At 42.4% G+C, this 22,189-nt stretch overlaps 1 protein-coding gene across 2 annotated transcripts in view; it reads left to right on the top strand.

The window, feature by feature from the left end:
- The window catches only part of CATIP (ciliogenesis associated TTC17 interacting protein), a 252,242-nt gene that overhangs the window by 71,894 nt on the left and 158,159 nt on the right, over window positions 1–22,189 (top strand). For both annotated transcript variants that reach the window (XM_086954466.1, XM_086954465.1), the window contains one exon: window positions 19,279–19,356. In XM_086954466.1, coding sequence (XP_086810592.1) covers window positions 19,279–19,356 — 78 coding nt within the window. The remainder of the gene's footprint in view (window positions 1–19,278; window positions 19,357–22,189) is intronic.

The following is a 22,189-nucleotide window of genomic DNA, read 5'->3' as shown; positions in this document are numbered from 1 at the left end:
GCATTTCTTTCATTCTCTCCTTCCCACACTTCGACCCTTTCATTCTGTTGACCCTGATTCCTATAATTCTGTCTAGGTGCGCGTGGCACCGGGGGTTGATTTACCTGCTGTTGGGTCTTTCGGATCCCCTCTTTCTGCACCTGTGGATTTAAACCATTTACGGGGGCATTATCAGCCTGCAAATGCGGACATTTATCTCTCCAATGCCCCATCTGACCACATCCGTGACAGGGGAATTTTCCCATAGCCTCTTCTCTACTCATTTTTACCCGGGGCCTGCCTCCACCCCCAGTATTCGGATTTGGAGCATTATTACTGCTAGACATTTTACTTAACTGTTTTTCTTGTTGTTCAGCTAATTTTACCTGAGCCCACATTACCTTCTCCTTTAGGGCTTTCTTTTTGTTCTCGATCTCATCTTCGCAGTATTTGGCATATTTGAGAACATCATCAATGGGTTTCCCTTGCCAACTGATTTTGTTATCCCTAATCCACTGGGATATTTCAGGTCTCAATCCTAACACGAATCGATAACAGAAATGTGTCATATCCTTCAAGTCCACATTATCGATTCCACTGTAAGTTTTGAAGACCTGCAGTAACCTTTCATATTAGGAGTGGACTGATTCATCACGCTCTTGGGTAGTTCTATCTATACGGGTCCAATCAGTTTCCTTTGCAGGCACCTTTTTCTTGAGGTACTGTATGACTTGCTCATACTTCCTCATTACTTCAGGTGCGGGAGCTCCTGTTATCTCGTCTCTCGCATATTCTTCGCTAGGCCAATCAATTTCAATTTTGCAGTCGGTCCACAAATCTACAGGGACCACAATGTCGAAAAACCCATCCAGGTCTTTCAGAAGACATTTCTGAACTTTTATGAAGCGTTCGACCTGGCGGTACCAATCGACTGGTTTCTCCCGCAGTTTAGGGAAGTCATTGGTAAATGACACTATATCTTGTCTGGACCAAGGGACATGGACATATTTTCCCCCTGGGACTTCTCTCATAGGACATAATTTTTCTGGTTTGTCAACTTCTTGTAGGACGTACTCAGCAGTCCGTGGTCTCTCCTTGCTATCCTCCTTTTTCTTTGCCCACCTGGCTTTCCACTTGTCTAGATCTCCCCATTTCTGTGCTAAGTTTATCAGTTCTTTAATCTGCGTCTTCTTCCCTGCGGTATTCAGGTTTTCTAGATCTTTGTCTGAAAATTCTACTCTGTAGGATTTCTGTAGTACTTTGGATCTGCTGATATCTATTCCCATACATACTGCCGTGTCCATTAATTTGTCATAGTATATTTTTGCGTTCCGAGTAAGGTGTTTGCACATGAACAACAACTCATCTTCCTCCCGGACATTCAATCGTTCTACGCCCACATTCCCTGCACTCAGTTCCTCTAGCTCTATTCTTAGCTTATAAATATCTAGTGGTTTCGGATGAGGGGTTCCCTTTTCTAATTCTCGGGTCCATCTTTCTATTTCCTCGGGAGTTACCACTGTCGCACTTTGAGTTCCTGATGAAGACTCTATTAGTACGTCTTTGTTCCTCATCTGAGTTCCAGTTCGAGACATACTAGGTCCTTGTTCCTTGTTAGGCAGATCCATCAAGGAAGCCATGGACTCACATTCACTTGCTTGGTCATCAATAATGAGTGGTTCCCTTCTGGGCGGTGGCATCATCGGTGTTATGACTGGAGTTTTAGGAGTATTTATTCTGTCCCCATATAGGGGAAAAACTGGACCAATGGTTACTGGAATCGTCAGGGCTTCAGGATTTGGATTAATCTGAGCTATGGCATGTATGAGATCATTCCGCTGTCCTCTCAGGGCATCCCTTTCCTGCTCGTGTAATACTCGATTCATGGGGGGATCCTGTATCATTTGGGGTACTAGAGAAGGATATAAATTCGGAGCAGATGGAGTGGATAAAACTGATCTTTCCTCACCAAAAGGGTTGTAATTCGGGACCACGGGGTCGGGTCTACCAAATCCCTCTCCTCCCGTTCTTTTCTGTTCTATCCCTGTGGAATCGGCTTCACTAGTGCTTCTTCTTCCTGAAGGTCTCAATGGAGTAGTTAAGCTTTGAGATCTGGTGTCTTCATTATAAGGCGGGGGACCTTTCATAAATAAGTCCTCTAAAAATTCATCTTCCGATTCACCCAGGGGCATCATGTGTCGGGTTTTCTCAGTACATTTCTTCCCTCCCATCATTTCATTAGCTCCGAACATGGGGAATAACCCTTCTACCATCATATTTTGTCTCCACTGTTTCAATTTCTGCTCCTTGGTTTCCTTTACCATTTTTGGATACCATCGGGTCACTCCCTTGTCCATTCGGGGTCTGTCTCGCTCTAGAGCCTCAATCTCCCATTCCTCTAAAGCTTCATACTGAGTTAATCTAGGTCTGGGATGTAATTCATTCATTCGGGTCCTCAGGTTAAATAGGACTCTCCCGTTAAAAGTACCATCAATGGGAAAGGCTAAAACTCCATCCTCCGCAGTGTACTTTACCCAGTTCTCTAACCAACACAGGTATGATACCCTTTTTCTAACATCATGAAAGAGGCTGGAGTATCTGGCGGAGGAATGATCACACACTCCCTAGTTCGTACGGGTTTGTCAGTTTTGAAGAAATTCTTTATTTTGCTGGCAAATGACATTTTTCTCTTTCCTCCGTACATGTTGTGAGGTCTGCCTCTGCTCATCAACTCTTTATGACACCCTAGATTTCGTGGATCAGGCAGAAAATCAGGGTACCACATACACCGCTCGTAACAATCTATAAGCTCGGTGCGGAATTTTTTTTTACTTCGTTTGTGCTTCCAATGCTAGCGCGACTCCAATTTCTCAACAACCAATCAGTACAGAGGTTGCAACGGTTCTTGACCAATGGGTGTGCGGCCTTTTCGCGAGACGCGTTCTCACGCTCAGGCACTCACCCCTCCCTTACAATTTCGGCTTCACTACACACCCGCTGGTTTAACCAATACCAGCGCGGCACGGAGTGACGTCAGAGCAGCCCTTCGACTGACTCCCTCCTTTACAAGGTAACGGAAACTTTGTATTTTCTCTAAGGTGCTATTGTTAATTTTAGTCAACAACGTGTAACATTCGCCATTGTGTAGGAGTGTTCTAAAGAGATGGAAAGTTCTTCTTTTACTGCAAGTAAACCACTTCTGTCTACTTTTCATATACTTCGGATAGACTTCTCTTGCCTACCCTCACGCAAGCATTAGAAAACCTGCTATTACCCAGTCTCATCCACTTCTTTCCGGGATATATACTAAGCCTGGGGTTCGTCAGCGTTTCCCTTTGCTATCATACAAGCTCCGATGACTCTATTACTCCCTTAGTGTGACCCTTACTAGGTGATATCAGACCAAGGTTTCTATCAGCAGTCCCGTTACTGTCATTCACTCAGTTTTCCGAAAAAGACCTAATTAGCGCTTCCAGTTCCACTTGAACCATGCACTAACCTTTCCTCCCTACAAATGACCTCAGAACGCGATGGATTCTACTCACCATCCGTTATACAATTCCCCGGGGATTTCAGACAACACTCAACAATCACACACAATGGGTTAACAAAACATATAATATTTAGCAGCAATACATATATAAATCATTTAAAACAATTTTGAAATCGATTTCTTTTGCAATAAAATATTAAGTAACACAATCAATAAAAAAACAATTTTAGCAGCACATTTATTTTTCACGGTTTCTTTTCTAACTATCTTATCTACCTATCTTACTAGTCCTAACCATTCCTCTGCTTACCAGAAATTACTGATAGAGCGCACGGGTCACCCGGGTCACTTAGATTACCAAATTTTCCACGCACTGGGCCCTGGCGTGCATACGATGACAGTTGTTTCGCAATGAACCGGGTGAAACCTCTATCACGCTACTATCAGTAATTGAGTGGGTGATTCTTACACCACTCACTATTCATGTACCTGACTTACCACAGGCACATTACTCCTGACGGATCAGGAGCTAGCAGTGGACAGGTGATAAGGGTTTTCCTAAAAGGGAGAAAATTCTAATTTACACATTTAATACCTTTAATATTACTTTAATGTATAATGACCACAGACACCTTGATGGTTTTAAGGGTTTTATATAGTATAAGTTTAGAACGAAAATGCCATTACAAGTAGGCAAATGCAAAGCAATACATCGATGATTAAAATCAGAACCAGGATGTAACTATGAAGGAGAGTGAGTATCATAGAGTAAAAGGGAACACTATAGGGCATGCATCATAAGGAACACTTATTTAATACAGTTTAATCTAGGGCAAGGACGTGAGGAAGACCTAATGTTCGACCTAATAATTTTATACTATTTCCTAAACCTTATGCTATCTTTCTAACTTCACGGCAACCATACTAAGGGAAAGGGAATAAGTAGAACAAGCTAGATAAACAGTCGGGTTTAACAATGTCCTATAGGAAGGGTAAAAGTGGAACATTTACTATTAATCAATTGCATGAAATTACATTCAAAGGAGATATGGAGAATATCACAGGCAAGATTGCTTTAATCAGAGGAGGAAAAGTTGAGGGTATAGTATAGACAGACACCTATGCCAATATTTACCTAGGTGAGAATGAGGACTAACCCTGGCCACGGGTCAGTTGGGAAAGAACGGGACAAGGACCCTCAAGGATTCAGGAGATACCAGAAGGTGAGCAGGTACAGCTCATGGACAGCCAGGACAGGATACCCCTCAGGTCTGGGTCAGGACTGGGTTCACCAAGGCACGACCAACCCCTCACAGCATCGGATGCAACGCCAGCGTTACCCCCTCTTCTGCACGGAATTCGCCAATATCCCCGATTGGGTTTTCGAATCTCCCAGCAAAGTGCTTCGCTCAGCACTTAGGACTAATTTCCACCCCTTGGAGTTTGTGGAAAGTTTCAGACAGAATGCTCCGCAGCACTCTGTATCAGGCACCTATAGAGTTCGTAGGGTCAGTGACAGGTCTGCTACTCGGACAAGTCGGACAATTTCTCTAAGCTAAGCTAGGCTATATATACAGTTTTAAGTCCCCAAGACCACCCATAAATGTTGCAAAATGACAAAGTCCCATCTTCTGATTGGTCAAGGGAGGTGGTTTAAGACATTTGTCACCACCTATATTTCTATTACGTATTTCACGTGACATTACCCTCCCCCTAACATCTGGGTTCCCAGGCATACGTGTGGGAAAGTACAATAGTGAAGTAAAGGTTTGAAACATTGTTGCATTTTCAGAGTAAAAATAGAAAGTCTTCAAAGGCAAAGGTGCGCCTGGAATGGACAGTCCCCTTTTAAATGGCCAACTGGCCAGGTTCCATTGCTGCACGTCCCAGATCTTTGATCACGTGATGAGGGATACGTCAGCTTTAAAATGGATCCCATCCCCACGTCAAGGCCCTCATTTACGCGGTACATGAAAAGTAAGCGAAAACAAATTAATAACACAGAATAAAATGAATACACTGTACACCATGACCAACTACTCTTAATCCCTCATTTTATAATACTTATAGCATTAAGAGTTAGTGCAGAAAAGATGCATAGACAAAAGCAGCTTAAGATAGCATGAAGCATGATTAGTGACAAGCGGCCATTTTAACACCACTGCGCATGAGCGAATTTTTCCCTCCAGATTGCGAGTGCGTCACGTCACATGGGTATGACCGACGCATGCGCAGACTGAATTTCTGCAAAGCGGCCATTTTATTAATGTGCAAGCTTGATTACGATGAAAAACACATAGGCAAGCCTCCTAGGGACACCCGTGTGTTAGGGAAACACAAATGAATGACAAACAATCGGAGTTAGTACAGTTATGATTTAAGGCGAGGTTCATGAAGAGAGCAAGTCGCGTTACGTGCGAATCCTTGCTCCATCAGTGTCAGGCTAGATCTCGTAAAGAAATTTTGTTACCTAGGGATAACTTTTTCTGGGGACGGGGGCTGGACTAGCGAACAGGAGTCTGTACATCTAAAACTGACGAGGAACAGCAACAGTATCTTTAGATTTGCAACTAAGCTGGGGAACCGCAGAATAAAAGAAATGATCCACATTTACATTGTGAGGTGTCTGTCATCTGCACTGTATGGGGCCGGCGTTTGGGGACATAATACAGTTGTAAGCTGCTTCAACACCAGGAAAATCCTTTCCTTAATCGCTTATTATGTACCCCGGCATCCGCTTCCATAGAGATCTCACACAGGGAAGTAGGTTTAGCCTACATTGGAGACTTGGCTGCATTACGCCCCCTTTCCCTATGGAGATCCATTTGGTCCAAAGCAGAAACAGAATTTACACAAACTGTTATTAAGGATTGTTTAAAATTAGAACATCACATGTGCATCCCCTGGTTTAGGCACATTCGGTTTTGGTTTAAGGCAGTCTTTGATCACAACCCTTTTTTGAATCCAGAACTGGGCGTCCAGGTTTCAAAAAAAGAGCTCAAGGATCTGTTCCTGGAAAATGCAAAGAAGGTTAGGTCTACCAGATATGCTTTCCTATATACATACGCCTTCTATAACGAACACAATATCACTGAAGGTTTCCAACAATATTTGATAACCGTCACCAGAAGTTCTCATTGTTTTTTATTGACCCGGTTGAGACTAGGCACTGTGCATCATCTAGTGTCCTTCCCTCACACCAGAAGGAGTAGCACTTTGCCCTGCCCATGTGACGGGATATCTAAACAGAGCTGTTGTCACTTTATGCTTTTTTGCAAATTTTATATTCCTCATAGGAAAATGTACTTAAAGCCTTTATTTTTAAAACTTAACATAGGAACTACTAAAGAAGCCTTGCAGCTAATGTTCGACCTGAATAGCGTGGATGTATGTTTTCACGTAGCTACTTACATTTTAAAATGTGTTTCTAACAGAAAATCAATCATTCTATGATCTAGATTATTATGACCCTTGCAATTTTAATAATTTGTATACTGTTGTTTGTACTGGTTTTTATTCACCTAAATCAATTGACTATTTTATCTAGATGAAATCATCATATATTATTAATTTTAACATGTTTTAAATTAGAAACTATATCCTTAAACGTAATATGAGCTATTCTAATCTTATCTGATAAACTTTGGGATTACGCACTACGTCACTTTATTTAAAGGAAACAATGTAATAATGCAACTAATTGTCTGTATAGCATCTTGGGTGAAATACCGTAACTCTGTCCTTCAAAATCTGATTTTATTTTTGAGGAAACTTAGTACATGCTCTTGTTCCTGTATGACAATGGATCCTTTTTAAAAAACACAAAATAAGGTTATGATGTATTATTTGTATTTCGTGTGCATGCTATATGGTTATATTTTATATACCGATTAAAGCATTTGAAATTTGAATTTGATTTGACTCACCCAATAAGGGCATTAACGCTTCGCCCAGAGGTTTTTCCTGGTGCTGTCAATTTAGCACATGATCCCTGTACATTTCAGGCATTTTCTCGAGGCCCGTGATGGATCATTGTCCCAGCAGCATCTTTGTAGAGTTGTGCTGCGACTCCCATCCCTCCTATGCCCATTGTTGTCAAAGCTGCTGTCACTCCATCCCTTGCTCCTTCTATTTCCTAATATTACTGCTGGTTGATTTTTAGATTCCAAAGTTAGTTCGGAACTTCCAAAGCAGCCTGGGACTTATTGTATAATTGGTACTAACCTACTGACTGTTATCATCTCAGTGAAATTCCTGCTGCTTTTGTCAAATTTGTAATCGTACGGTATAGAAATGTATGTATTTATGTACTGTTTTTATGCCAGAATGTTTGATGCACAGCTCATCTCTTGCCTGACCCTTTTCAATCATTACATTTTTAAAGAAATATATTATTGAAGAGTACAGCTAATTCCGAGCTGGAATAATATTAAGAAAACAACTTCGCACAAAAAAGTAAACAAACAGCAGCAAAGATAAGTCTGGTTTTCTGTTTTTGCAAATAACATTGAAGCCAACTACAAAAGGAGGGGGAAAAATCTGTGTTCCCAGTGCAGGTACAATATTCGAAATGTTAACAGATCAAAACCCTGAGACAAAGGATTTTATTTAACACATAGATAGGCATGGTATGTGTGTATATATATATATATCAATGACTCGCTGCACACGCCTCCCGCTGCGACAGGACAACTTGTATGCGATATATATATATATATATATATATATATATATATATTTTACCTACTGGCGGTCGCCAGTAGGTAGTTATAGTTAGGATTTTTTTCAATGCAAAATCTCAACATTCTATTGTGAATAACTTTGGCGCCGTTTGAGGAATCTGCCTGAAAATTTCCTCAAATTTGCCTTGCGGCGCTCCGGTCCTTCCCTGAAAGTTTGGGGGGGATTTGTCAAGCGGGGGCCGAGATAAAAGGGGGGTCCCAAAACGTGTTTTCCCCATGTTAATTTCCATAGGGCGGTCGAACTCACTTTTAGCCCGAACGGCTGAATGGATTTCCACCAAACTTGGCAAAATTGTAGGGACTGGTAGCCCGATGTGCCTTTGCTAGGTCTCAAGAAATGTGCTCCAGAGGATTTTGAGTAATTTAGGTTCAAAAAAATATATATATCTATAGGCGCGCCCCGGTACGCGCACCGGGGAGAGCACCCGGCGCGCTACGCGACTTGCGCGCGGAAAGCTGATTGGCTCTCGGGTGTCTGTAAACATTCAAAACAGTCCGGAGCGGCCGCCATCTTGTGTCTCGGTAAGATCGAGACACAAGAGGTGGCAAAAACAAAGGGGGAAATGACCATAAGGGGGCAGAGTAGACCCCCCTGACCCCCTAGGTTTGATGTGGGGGCTATAAAAGGGCCCCGCGGGAAAAAACAAATATTTTTTTTTTCGATTTGCGCGGGCGGAGCGCCCAGTACGCGGACCGGGGAGTGGACCGGGGAGCATAGCATGGGGAAAACCCAGTTTATTCACTACGTCATCTCTACGACCCTTTCTTGCGTCAATACGCCCCTTTTGCATACATTACACCTGACGTAGGTATAATGTGGCGCAGGGGTTTACAAAGTGACGCATCTACCTAGATGCGTCACTTTGTAAATATGACTCAATAAGGTGCATTTTTTACAGCACTGGTGCGTCACAAAAAGTGAGGTACCGGTGGCGTAAAAGTGACGCATGGCCTTATAAATGAGGCCTTCAGTCTTCTACTCATGCGTCATATTAAATATATGACGTATTATGTCGCAAGTACTTACAGATACGTCAGTATTTCAGACGTATCTCTAAGCGCAAAAGTGATGCATTGCTGGAGTGTGTCACAAAAATGATGCAACTCCAGCAATGCATCCTTTCACATGGGGCCAGGCCCATGTGACAGGGCCTGCATCAGTCTTACGCCTGCTGTGAAACAGGCGCAAGATTTTGACGCAACAGCGTCATAAAAGTGACGCAGTGATATCTCATAGATTTCACTGCGTCACCTCTTGCGTCAATATGTCCCTTTTGCATACATTACACCTGACGTAGGTATAATGTGGCACAGGGGTTTACAAAGTGACGCATCTACCTAGATGCGTCACTTTGTAAATATGACTCAATAAGGTGCATTTCTTACAGCACTGGTGCGTCACAAAAAGTGACGTACCGGTGGCGTAAAAGTGACGCATGGCCTTATAAATAAGGCCTTCAGTCTTGTACTCATGCGTCATATTAAATATATGACGCATTATGTCGCAAGTACTTACAGATACGTCAGTATTTCAGATGTATCTGTAAGCGCAAAAGTGATGCATTGCTGGAGTGCGTCACAAAAATGATGCAACTCCAGCAATGCATCTTTTCTTACCCTTCCACACCCCTGTTCCTTTTCTACATTTTCTTTGAATATCCACATTCCCCATGTTCACTCTCCTTATCCTTACTTTCCTTCCCAACACTCACCTTCTTTCAGTCCCCCTATTTCACTTCCTTTCCCCTCTCATACCTTTCTGTTCTTTCTTACTCATTTTCCTTTCCTTTATCAATGCACTCCACTTCACTTACTCTTTTTCATTTTTTAAGAATATAGCTCTTTGATGAGAATTGGAGGTAGTTCTGAAAAGAACTTTTTTTTTCTTTTTTTCTTTTTTTAGAATAAAAAAAAAAACAGGGAATGGAAACTGCTCAACAGGAGCAAAAAAAAAAATAATAATTAGGGCTGGAAACGGCAGCGATGGTTCTCCAATGATCGAACCATGAGCAGAACACTTTGCTCCCCATAGCAAAGTAGCTGATCACAGTATCTGCATTTGAGGACGCCTTTGTTAAATGCAGGCTGAATGTTCGGAACCAGCTCTTGTGATCTCCCCCTCACCGATGTTGTTGGTCCTCCGGTGGATGTAGAGGCCCCATCACTGGGAACCTCTTGTGCCAGAGCCCTGACACTTTCCCGGGCAAAATTCTGGGGGTGCTTCCTCTCCACATGGCGAATCATTGTGGAGTTCCCAAAAGAATATTATTTAGTGGGGTCACCCCGTGACAGGACTGTGTGACAGATCCTGCACTCCACTTTTGGAGCATTTACCTTCTTTTGGTCTTCTGGTATGGAAATTTTTTTCCAGATGAAATGTTCTTTCACCTTCGGCTGAGGAGGCTCTTCATCAAGGAATTCATTGGAGTCATCTTCACTGCTGGATGGTCTGGCAGCCATGATAATCCAAGATATCCAACAAAGAACCGAGAGCAAAAAGGCAGGTCTTTCAGTCACAAAAGTGAAAGAAGAAGTGAAGGAAATGGGTGGGGATTTCATTCTTTGTAAAAAAAAGTGTTAGCAACCAATGAAAAGTGTTATTTTAAGGTCACATGACTTGACGTGCTTACGCTGCGCGCACCGAAGCGCTTCCGGGGGCGCTCACGCGGCGCGAACGTAGGCGCTTCCGGGGGCGCATACGCGTCGCGAACAAAGGCGCTTCCGGGGGCGCTTACGCGGTGCGCCTAAGTGACGTTTTGATAATTTCACGGAAATGCAAAATCATTTTCATTTCCTTATTCAAAAAAACTGCTTTTATATGTATGGTACTAAATGTCTTGCGTTATTATTTACTTTTCATTTATATTTTTTTCACGAACGCAAGTAGCGCTCTGGGTGCGCTTTCCGGAGAGCTTACCGGTGCGCGCAGCCAGAGCGCCCCAGGAAAAAATGATAAAAAAAATATATATATTATAAAAAATAAAAAATAATAATTAATACTAACACAAAACAGAACATTTATAAAAAAATCGTAGGTTAGAAACTCGATATAGAAAGGAATTAGCTTTTAAAAAACCTTTGAAATTCACCGAAAAAACCATAGGTTTCACACCAGTTATAGTTAGGAATTAGCATTTAAAAAACCTATTAAATTCACTGAAAAAACCATAGGTTTCACACCAGTTATAGTTAGCTGGAAATTTTACTGACATAAAACCATTGAAATTCCCACGTTATAGTTAGTTGGACTCACTATAACTTGCGCGCATGCAAATGCACTGCTGATGACGTCACATATTACATCACTCATGACATGGTCAGTGACATCACTCATGACATCACTGATGACACCATCCTTGTGACAGAGTGACAGACCTCCTTTCAGTGTAATGTAACCCTTGAAACACATATTCAAAAATAGAAACTAACATTTTCAAAACAATGGAGATACCCATACCAGTTACAACAACCAATTCAGTAATTCCACCATCTATATACACATCCACTCATTCATTAACAGTTCTATATAGTCACTCATACATATACTCACTCATCATATGTAGTGATACACCTATACATCCTGTTACACACCGACAGTCATCCAAAAGTTACTCACACACATACTCACACATTCAAATAAACTATTGAACATCCATTCATTTGCATATAGAGCTATACACACACTACCACCTTACTTCTAAGAAAACTTACACATACTTACTCTCTTAAACAATCACTTATAGAAACACATACTTATTTAAACAGGAACTCTTACAATCTCTCACTCTCACATATACTCACTTATATACATCAATACTCACATATACTAGATTAAAACATATGTCGTTACTGATAAAGACTCTAGTGAGACAGTCATTCACTCACTAACACACACATATACACATTCATCCACCCATACAGTCCTGCACATATGCTGTTTTCAAAACACATACAAACAGTGAGTCGTCATTGATGCATCTATGTGCTAAGTAATACCCCCACCAAACCATACAGACACTCATACTGATACTAAAAAAAACATCTAATAACCCATATACACACACATGTAGCTACTCACCAATCCATGCAGCCACTTATACACAAAGTGAAACACTGATACATATATTTAAATATTTAAACATTACTCGCTAATATATGTATTCACTAAGATACACTTAATAAGCCAGTTAACCAATCAATTTTTTTTTTTAAAACATCCATTTAGACACTTATATAAAAATGTATTCTTCCATCGACCTTTACAAATACATATATAAAACATATTTATTTTACAGAAAGACACACATTCACTGGATGGTGTCATCAGTGATGTCATGAGTGATGTCACTGACCATGTCATGAGTGATGTAATATGTGACGTCATCAGCAGTGCATTGCAGGTGCGCAAGTTATAGTGAGTCCAACTAACTATAGCGTGGGAATTTCAATGGTTTTATGTCAGTAAAATTTCCAGCTAACTATAACTGGTGTGAAACCTATTTTTTTTTCAGTGAATATATATATATATATATATATAATCCTCAGAAAAAAGGCTCCTACTGAGATACTGGGACCCAGGAGGTGAAGTACCAAAAATACTTCATCACTTCTCAGGGGTCTTACCAATAAGTAGTCCATTCAAAAGTGGCAAAGAAATTAACAGAGAATCTGAAATATGAAAAGACATCTTTATTACAATTAATTGTGAGGCTACGTCGCCCAGTCACACCTAAAGCAACTGAATGAGGTAGTCTGCCTTTATGGACTCCGCACAGTTCTTTTATACCATTTTTTATGCCCTAGGCAAACATTCCTTATTTTACAGTGTATCCTACAAATATTTTTACTACAAAGAAAAAGCAGAGTCATGATGACAGCCCACATTTCAGTTTGTTCAGTTCATGATAGATTACCCAGCCAGGCCCAGAACTTCCATCAGATATCGATGAACCCCTAATAAAAACGGGCACCTCCTCCTTGTAAAACTAGCCATAAAGAAGAAACAGAGACAGGTGTGTGTATGATAAAGCGTGGTTTGTATGCGGTGAATGGTTTATGACATGTTGTGCCTTGATGCTAATCTCGCTCGGCTAGTGGGTTGGGGACTGCCCGAATAGGTTTGGCTGGAGGCAGTGGAGGCAGCTCGCCCAGGTCAGAGAGGAGTCAGTAAAGGTGGACGTGTCCTTTCAGCTCGAATTCAGCCTTGGTCAATTGACTATGTGAGGGCAAACCACAAGATGGATGCCGCTCACAAAATGGAATCCGAGGGTTCGAGACAGAAAGTACTGTTTTAAGGTGATTGCATTGCTTGATCATGACGCAAATGCACAGGTGAAATGTACTAATCATTACCAGTCTGCCGATACCAAATTCGTCATGGTATGATGATATTTTCTGACATGAGTGTTGGGCTTTAGTACCACATTATAGCAGGGTCCATAATTTTCAGAACCACAGACCCTCCTTTTGCCCTTATATAAGCAATAACTCACGCTAATCTGAGTCCAAATCTGTATTCATGAAGTCATGGAGATGCTGCTGTAGCATCATCCTGTTGCTCAGTTCGTCCCTTGTCACAGGCTTCCTTACACATGATGTGGCGCAGAGGCCACATATTGCAGGAACGCACTACACACACAGGCAGAACAGAAACAGGATGGCTGAGACCATTCCAATGAAATATCAGAGTTTTCTATCCCCAGGCAGATATCAGTTCCCAGAACCACCCCAGAAGCTTGCAACTCATCTCTAGGAATCGTTCTGTATGATTCAATTGTTCTGCTCATATTTGCAATTCCTTCTACCAATGCTTTATTGCTTGAGTTACTTTTCGTTGAACGTGGGGAATGTGGTTCGATGGCAAATATAAACATAGTCTGAAATCGCCCACAAAGAGCCATTGTAGCTAAATGGCAGGGCAAAATACGGTGTACCCTTATCTGTCGTGTGTGGCATAAGTCCACACACCCAACGATTTGTTGTGTTCATTACAGACTGGTGCTGGTGTAGGAGTTGAACGAATGAGTTATTTACAAATTCTAACCTTCTGGCAGACTCGTGTTCAGGTAGAGGGTGAAAGGAGTGTGGGGAAACAGTAGGAAAAGAAAGAGTACGTTGAGAAGTTGGTGCAGACGTCAATTGTGTAGGAGAAACAAACCAGAATATAGTAGCTAATAGAATACATAAAAGTATTAACATAGATAAAGCTATACCACACTTAGAGAACAACATTCTATAATATCGGTTTTTCATCTCTTGCTTTTTATCGTCATTCCTCAATACAATCTCCATTTTCTAATGTCGCTCACGCAATCTTGATAGAGTACTTCAACTGTGATTATTAGCAGGTCGTAGGGACACTGCAAGTCCTGCAGACCTACTGCCACTACTCAGGTCACAAACTGAACCGTTGGTACTCCTACGTGACCCTGCAACTGGCAAATGGTAACCAATCAAAAATTTAACAGAAAACCATAATACAATTTCGGAAAAAGCAAGAGAAAAAAGAAAAACAAAAGTCAAATGCAAAATACTTGAAGAAATTGCCTCTTTTTGGTCTCAGTGTGAATGCAAAGGAGTAATAGTAGGAACAGACATAGGTTGGGAGGTGGGTACAGATGTCAATTGGGTAGCAACAAAAACAATCCCACCCATAAAAGACAATGTCATTTCTTAAAAAACCACTAGAAAACACGTTGTTGAGAACATATAGACAACAGGAGAAGGTAGTGACCACTATTACAAACGAAATCATAATTTTCCACAATCCTAAACAGAAAGCAAATCCTAGAATTATCTAATAACATTTTATATAGCTTCCGATGCATTTCAGTAATTTATTATATGTTCAAGTGAAACAGTGGTGTTCCTGATCAATGCTCTCAGATGAAAAGGGATACTCTTCCACAGAGAGTGGACTTTATTCTGCTTTTACTAAACAGAATAGTACTTTAAAACAATGCCAGCAAAGCAGCAAAAATTAGTTTCCAAACTCCAATTCTATACAAACTCACAGAAAATACCCAGAGTCCGTCAAAGCCTCTCCTGGCAGGCTTCTATTGTCCATCAAATCCGCTTCCAGTGTCCTCTTCGCGTTGGGCCTCTTCAATTCAGGCTTTTTCATAAGAAAGAAAATACTGTTTAGTTGGAGTGCCCTCCTGGCAAAACACCCACAGCTCACTCGAAAGTCTCAATGTCTCAAAACAATGCACCAGTGTCTCTTCTTCGTGGCAGACACTACAAATGATGTGCTCTTCATTGATCAAGGGCACAAAGCATCTCGTGCAGATCCAAGCACTACTGAGAAACAACCTAGCAAGATCAGCAGCACTTTCAGACTCCAACACTCATTATTTAGTGTCAGAGGACGCTCAAGCTGCTTTCCCATGGACGCCAAAATGTAGTGCCTTTTCCAAACGTGGATCCTTGGGTGCACTGCCTTTCCGCTGGAGCAGAGCAAAAGAGGTGTGCGTATGGCCAAAACTCGGGCCAAGGGCTCAAGGGACTGTACACTGACAGAGGTTTCCAGCACATAACAGGTACAAAGCCCAAACAAACAAACTCTCATTCTGTGGCAAACAAAGAACCAGCTCTTCCCTTTTTTTCTGCAACGCCTTTTGTTGAAGCAAATGCCTTGCTTGGGAGGTACCATTGGTGTCGCGCTGATGATCGCTGTCCAGCTTCGCGACTTCCTTGTTGCAGGAATTGTAGAGCCAAAAATCCGTTATTCATATGTAGCGGTCACTGATGGGGAGTGGGCTTAGTCTTGAACACAGGTCTGCAGGGAATCACTCTTCCTTTGACTCTGGAAGATCCTGCAGAACCTAGTGGTGTAGGAAATGTAACACAATTGTTAGTTTCCCTCAAATCACCACAAAAAAACAGTTCATGTGTTTTAACAAGGGGACTGCAAACAGGTGGCCTGCAATCTGCAAGGGAGTGGCAATACGTCATAGGAACCTAAATGGATGTCCTCACACAGTGGCATTGTCTAATGGGGTAAATGCATATTTTCCCTCAATTATTAAGCCTAGGTGTTCCTAAATTCCTTATCTAAAACATCTCAAAATAGATAAATTACATAATACAGATTATCAAGGACATGAAGAAAAGTCCCTTTAAAAATGTGCATCAGGTGCACTATGCAGTAATGTGCAGACAAAGGACAAGCACTAAAAAGTCCTGGTATTTGCATGATTAGAACACATCTGATCCCACCAAAAATTAGAGCAGCAGGAACAAAAGAGAACTGGAAGATTAAAAATAGACATTGAAAATTCGTCATGTTCAAAAGGGTAAACTTAAGATATCTCCTACTGAGATGGAAAACTTGTCTTACTATAATATTGGGTCAGTTAACCAGTCTATCACTACCCTGACAGTCAGTCTGAAAAAAAACATTTTACATAACATGGGGGGTCCCTGATACATCACTGCTGTCTAGAAGTGTGCACATAAACAATACACCCATAATAAATGGGCTGACAGCATAATGCGACATTGGTCAGGGGAGAAGCAACAAAAGAAAAATCTATAGGAAGAACAAGAGTTTGCTTAGGTGCCTCAGGCATGTGACACAGCACCAAGAGTACGGGGAATACATAAAAGACCAAAGTTACACGAATTCTAACTCTACCTCTGGCAACCACACCATATACGGTAATCCTAACTAATGTTCCTGTTCTCTCTTCAGGAGAGAAAAGAAAAAAATGAAACCTGGTTTCCTTTCAAGGGACAAAGCCATATGCTATTTGGGAAACAAAACATGATTAAATAATGCAATATAGAAATGAGGTCACCTTGAGTCACAGATCTATAATTCCATCCTTAGGTCCAATCAAGGATACATAACAATTTAGGGCTGCCTATTCCTTTAAGGGAATGTGCAGTAAGTGACTAACATCAAGTGATACACTTTGATTCTGTATATCTTTTTAGTTCTATTCAATATCAATATAGCCAAATTTAGGCATGCACTGGTAAAAATGCTGCCTGTCTTCCTCACAGTATGTAAACCATATCTGTGAAATGTATCATGATACCAAATCCATCCAACTATTGTGCAACGATACGTATCGTCATACGGACCCCTTCACAACACTGGAGAACTTGTAATAGTAACAACATAAAACAAAACATACAAAAAAATAAAAAATGCATAATGCACATGTCAAGCCATCAGATATACTCGCTGTATACTTTATGCACTGTAAACCTGCAGCCCAAAATGCAATATTTGGGCCTGTCTAAATTTTGTCAGGTCTGAACTCCATACTCTCCATACCCTCCTTTTAAAAAAAAACTTACGCCAAAAGGGTTCCTCAGTCAGGAGTGATATCTTTTGGAGATTTTAAGTCACAAAAATCAAAAATATACTGAGCCGCAAAGACAGAGAATCCCCCAGAACCTACGTGCACAGAGTACCTCTTTTAGTAGATTTCTGTCTTGCCTTCCCCAGTAGATTTCTGTCCTCTGACAAGATTACTCCTCCGGATAGTCACTTCTTGATGAGGCCCCCAGTTGGGACGCCAACTGAAGTACCAAAAATACTTCATCACTTCTCAGGGGTCTTACCAATAAGTAGTCCATTCAAAAGTGGCAAAGAAATCAACAGAGAATCTGAAATATGAAAAGACATCTTTATTGCAATTAATTGTGAGGCTACATCGCCCAGTCACACCTAAAGCAACTGAATGAGGTACTCTGCCTTTATGGACTCCGCACAGTCCTTTTATACCATTTTGTACGCCCTAGGCAAACATTCCTTATTTTACAGTGTATCCTACAAATATTTTTACTACAAAGAAAAAGCAGAGTTATGATGACAGCCCACATTTCAGTTTGTCCAGTTCATGATAGATTACCCAGCCAGGCCCAGAACTTCCATCAGATATCGATGAACCCCTAATAAAAACTGGCACCTCCTCCTTGTAAAACTAGCCATAAAGAAGAAACAGAGACAGGTGTGTGTATGATAAAGCGTGGTTTGTATGCGGTGAATGGTTTATGACATGTTGTGCCTTGATGCTAATCTCGCTCGGCCAGTGGGTTGGGGACTGCCCGAACAGGTTTGGCTGGAGGCAGTGGAGGCAGCTCGCCCAGGTCAGAGAGGAGTCAGTAAAGGTGGACGTGTCCTTTCAGCTCGAATTCAGCCTTGGTCAATTGACTATGTAAGGGCAAACCACAAGATGGATGTCGCTCACAAAATGGAATCCGAGGGTTCGAGACAGAAAGTACTGTTTTAAGGTGATTGCATTGCTTGATCATGACGCAAATGCACAGGTGAAATGTACTAATCATTACTGGTCTGCCGATACCAAATTCGTCATGGTATGATGATATTTTCTGACACGAGTGTTGGGCTTTGGTACCACATTATAGCAGGGTCCATAATTTTCAGAACCACAGAGGGGTGGCGTACACTCCGGCGGAGCGTGCCGGTTATCATAATCCAATTGACACGTGAACAAGCTGCAAGGCGAAACACGTTGTGTGGATTAAACCTGTGTTCAATTGAATCGTGTTTTTGTACTCATTTCCTGAGAGTGTACTAAAGTTGTGTAGTAAAGGAAATTGTGTATATGTATATATATATATATATATATATATATATATATATATATATATATATATATATATATATATATATAGTATAAGTACACAATAACGACGCAACAAATAACAGAAGCAGAGAAAAAAGGAAGAGCAACCTTGTCCTCCCAATCTAGTCAAAAGGTTCATAAACTGGTGCCATGCATATCACATCAGAATTGTCCATCAAACCTAAATTTGCGAGAGAATATGTTTGATTCTGCACTCAAGTCCTAGAGCACCTGATAGAGAAGGACTGAAGGTAAGTGCGAGGCTGGTCTGTGGATGAGCTGGACAGACACACTGAGACCACAAACTCATTCCCACTCAACAGTCCCCATCTGGTACTGGCATTGGAGCTGCACACCTGGGCTGTGCTGCAGCCGCTGACCTCTGGCGATCAAGTGTCTTATTGTCATATCCCTGTCATTCATTTGTAATGAATAAACCGCCAGTCCTTTTACCCTTATTCAGGTGATGTGGAGAAAGAAACCCATGACGTGATGTTTCCAAGCGCCAGCCAGGATGAAGTTGCCTTCTCATCACACGCTGGTTAGTGCAATCTCATTTACCTATGGATCTGCATTTTACCTGGTTGTATGTAGGGGTGGGCGTAGTTCGCGAAATAGCGCTACGCGAAGTGCACTTCGCACTACGCGAGCTACGCGTAGCACAACGCGAACTGCGTAGTAGCATGTTCGCACTGTGCAAGATGTCGTTTTCAATGATTGCACAGTGTGGACAAGCATCCGGCACTGTGCAATAATTGAAAACAGCATCTTGCACAGTGCGAGCTGTTCTTTTCTGCCGCTCGGGTAGATTTTTACTCGAGCTGCAGCTTTCTCAACGCGGACTGGTAGTTTCTCATCGCGAGCATGCGTGACCACTCGCAATGAGAAACCTGACCTCCCCGCGTTGAGAGGTTAATTTTCCTTGCTCGCAATCGGCAACTTGATGTTGCTGATCGCGAACAAGGAAAAAGTATTGCGAGGATGTCATTTTGCTTGCTCGCGGTCGCCAACTTGACGTTGAGGACCACGAGCTAGCAAAAAATGACCGCTGTATTACGCTACGCTACGCATGTTTGCACTGTTCTACGTGCAGTTCGCATAGTGCGAAGTTGCGCAAACTTCGCAAACGACGCAAGCGTAGCGTAGTGCTTCACCCAGGATAAGTTGTCCCAGTGTGCACCTGCTGGGTTTCATTCTTCATGCCAATAAATAGATCAACTGCAGACAGCAACCGAGGTGGTGGCGTAGGTAGTGTGTCGGGAGGCAGGGAGAGGTGGTAGTGATGGGAGCCCAGCGAATGATAGGTTTGGGTATGGTTTGAAGAGTGTTACCATTGGATATGGGGGTGCTGCCCCCTGGGACAAAAGAGTAACTCTGGGAGGAAGGCGGTGTTTGCAACATGGTGATGGATAAAGTGAAGCTAGAACATGGGGACAGGTAGATGGATGGGGCGTTTGCATCTCCTATGATGCTAAGCTCTAGTGAGTGGTCTCTAAGAGCTGTTTATTTACCCAAGTATTATATTAGATGGCTCTTTCATCAAAGTGCCGTGGCCCAGTGTGGGTGAAATGTTTCCCCGAAATTCAGACACACCAAGCTTAGCTTTGTTTGTAGAAGTAGAATTTGTATTGGACAACTTTCAAAATCCACTCCAGGGGCTGACTAGACAAACGGTTTCACGAGGAGATACCATACCTCTTGGATAAGAGCTGTCATTGCCTCCCTAGACTGAGAAACGTGCCCAGCGAGGCTCAGACTTCCCACAGGCGTTCAGATTGGGTGCTTAATTCCTAATCTCACGCCCCACAGTGACAGCATCTCGTGGTATTTGGGCTTCTGGAGGTATTTACTGTCCAAGACACGAGGGTGTCATTGTAAAATGCTATGTGTTCTAAGTCTGAGGGCAGGACTGGGGATACCAGCAGAAATTTGTCCAGGCTAAAGTAAGTGCAGTGTCTCCTGTACTGTTGAGTACATTTGTTAGTTGAGGTGTAGAGGTGTTGTGTGCACCACAAAACCTCCATGCCTGGACTGCTAAGCATTTCCCTCCCCCTCTCCCAACAATGAGCCTGTTTGGTCTATTCTTTTCTAACACCATCCATCACTGTATGAAAATCATCTCTAACTTACGTCAATTGCAATATGTAAGCGGTAGCATTCCTGAGAAAATGTTCTTGACCTGACTTGGGGTGTATAAATTAGGTAAAGTGAGTGTATTATGTTCACTTCTCAGAATAAGGGTCAGGGACCTGCCCACAGTGTCTGCCACCATCCTTGGTAGAGCTGGGAAATAAGAATCCCACTCTGCAAACCTTAACTTGACCAGAAGAGAAGAACTGCAAAGGGACAAATGTAAATTTTAAATGACTTCATTTTTCTAAGTACATATTCTTGACAAAACATAATTCTGCTCAGTGGCAAACAACTGAGCACCAGCACACTCGTGGAGCATTCTACTCACTGTGCACCAGCGCACTAATGGAGCATTCTACCCACTGAGCACCAGCACACTTGTGGAGCGTTCTACTCACTGCGCACCAGCACACTTGTGGAGCATTCTACCCACTGTACACCAGCACACTCGGCAGCCATCTACCCACTGCGCACCAGCACACTCGTAGAGCATTCTACACACTGCGCACCAGCACACTTGTGGAGCATTCTACCCACTGCGCACCAGCACACTTGTGGAGCATTCTACTCAGTGACAACCAACTGAGCACCAGCACACTCGTAGAGCAGTCTACTCACTGTGCACCAGCACACTCATCGAGCATTCAACCCACGGCGCACCAGCACACTTGTGGAGCATTCTACTCAGTGGCAACCAACTGAGCACCAGCACACTCGTGGAGCATTCTACTCACTATGCACCAGCACACTCATGGAGCATTCTACCCACTGCGTACCAGCACACTTATGGAGCATTCTACTCAGTGGCAACCAACTGAGCACCAGCAAACTCGTAGAGCATTCTACTCACTGTGCACCAGCACACTCATGGAGCATTCTACCCACTGCGCACCAGCACACTTGTGGAGCATTCTACTCACTGTGCACCAGCACACTCGTTGAGAATTCCACCCACTGCGCACCAGCACACTTGTGGAGCATTCTACTCAGTGGCAACCAACTGAGCACCAGCGCACTCGTAGAGCATTCTACTCACTGTGCACCAGCACACTCGTCGAGCATTCTACCCACTGCGCACCAGCACACTTGTGGAGTATTCTACTCAGTGGCAATCAACTGAGCACCAGCACACTCGTGGAGCATTCTACTCACTATGCACCAGCACACTCGTGGAACATTCTACCCACTGTGTACCAGCACACTTGTGGAGCATTCTACTCAGTGGCAACCAACTGAGCACC

The sequence above is a fragment of the Lissotriton vulgaris genome, chromosome 2_1 (genome assembly GCF_964263255.1).
Source record: "Lissotriton vulgaris chromosome 2_1, aLisVul1.2, whole genome shotgun sequence".
Classification (NCBI taxonomy): domain Eukaryota; kingdom Metazoa; phylum Chordata; class Amphibia; order Caudata; family Salamandridae; genus Lissotriton; species Lissotriton vulgaris.
This window is presented reverse-complemented; position numbering and strand designations above follow the sequence as displayed.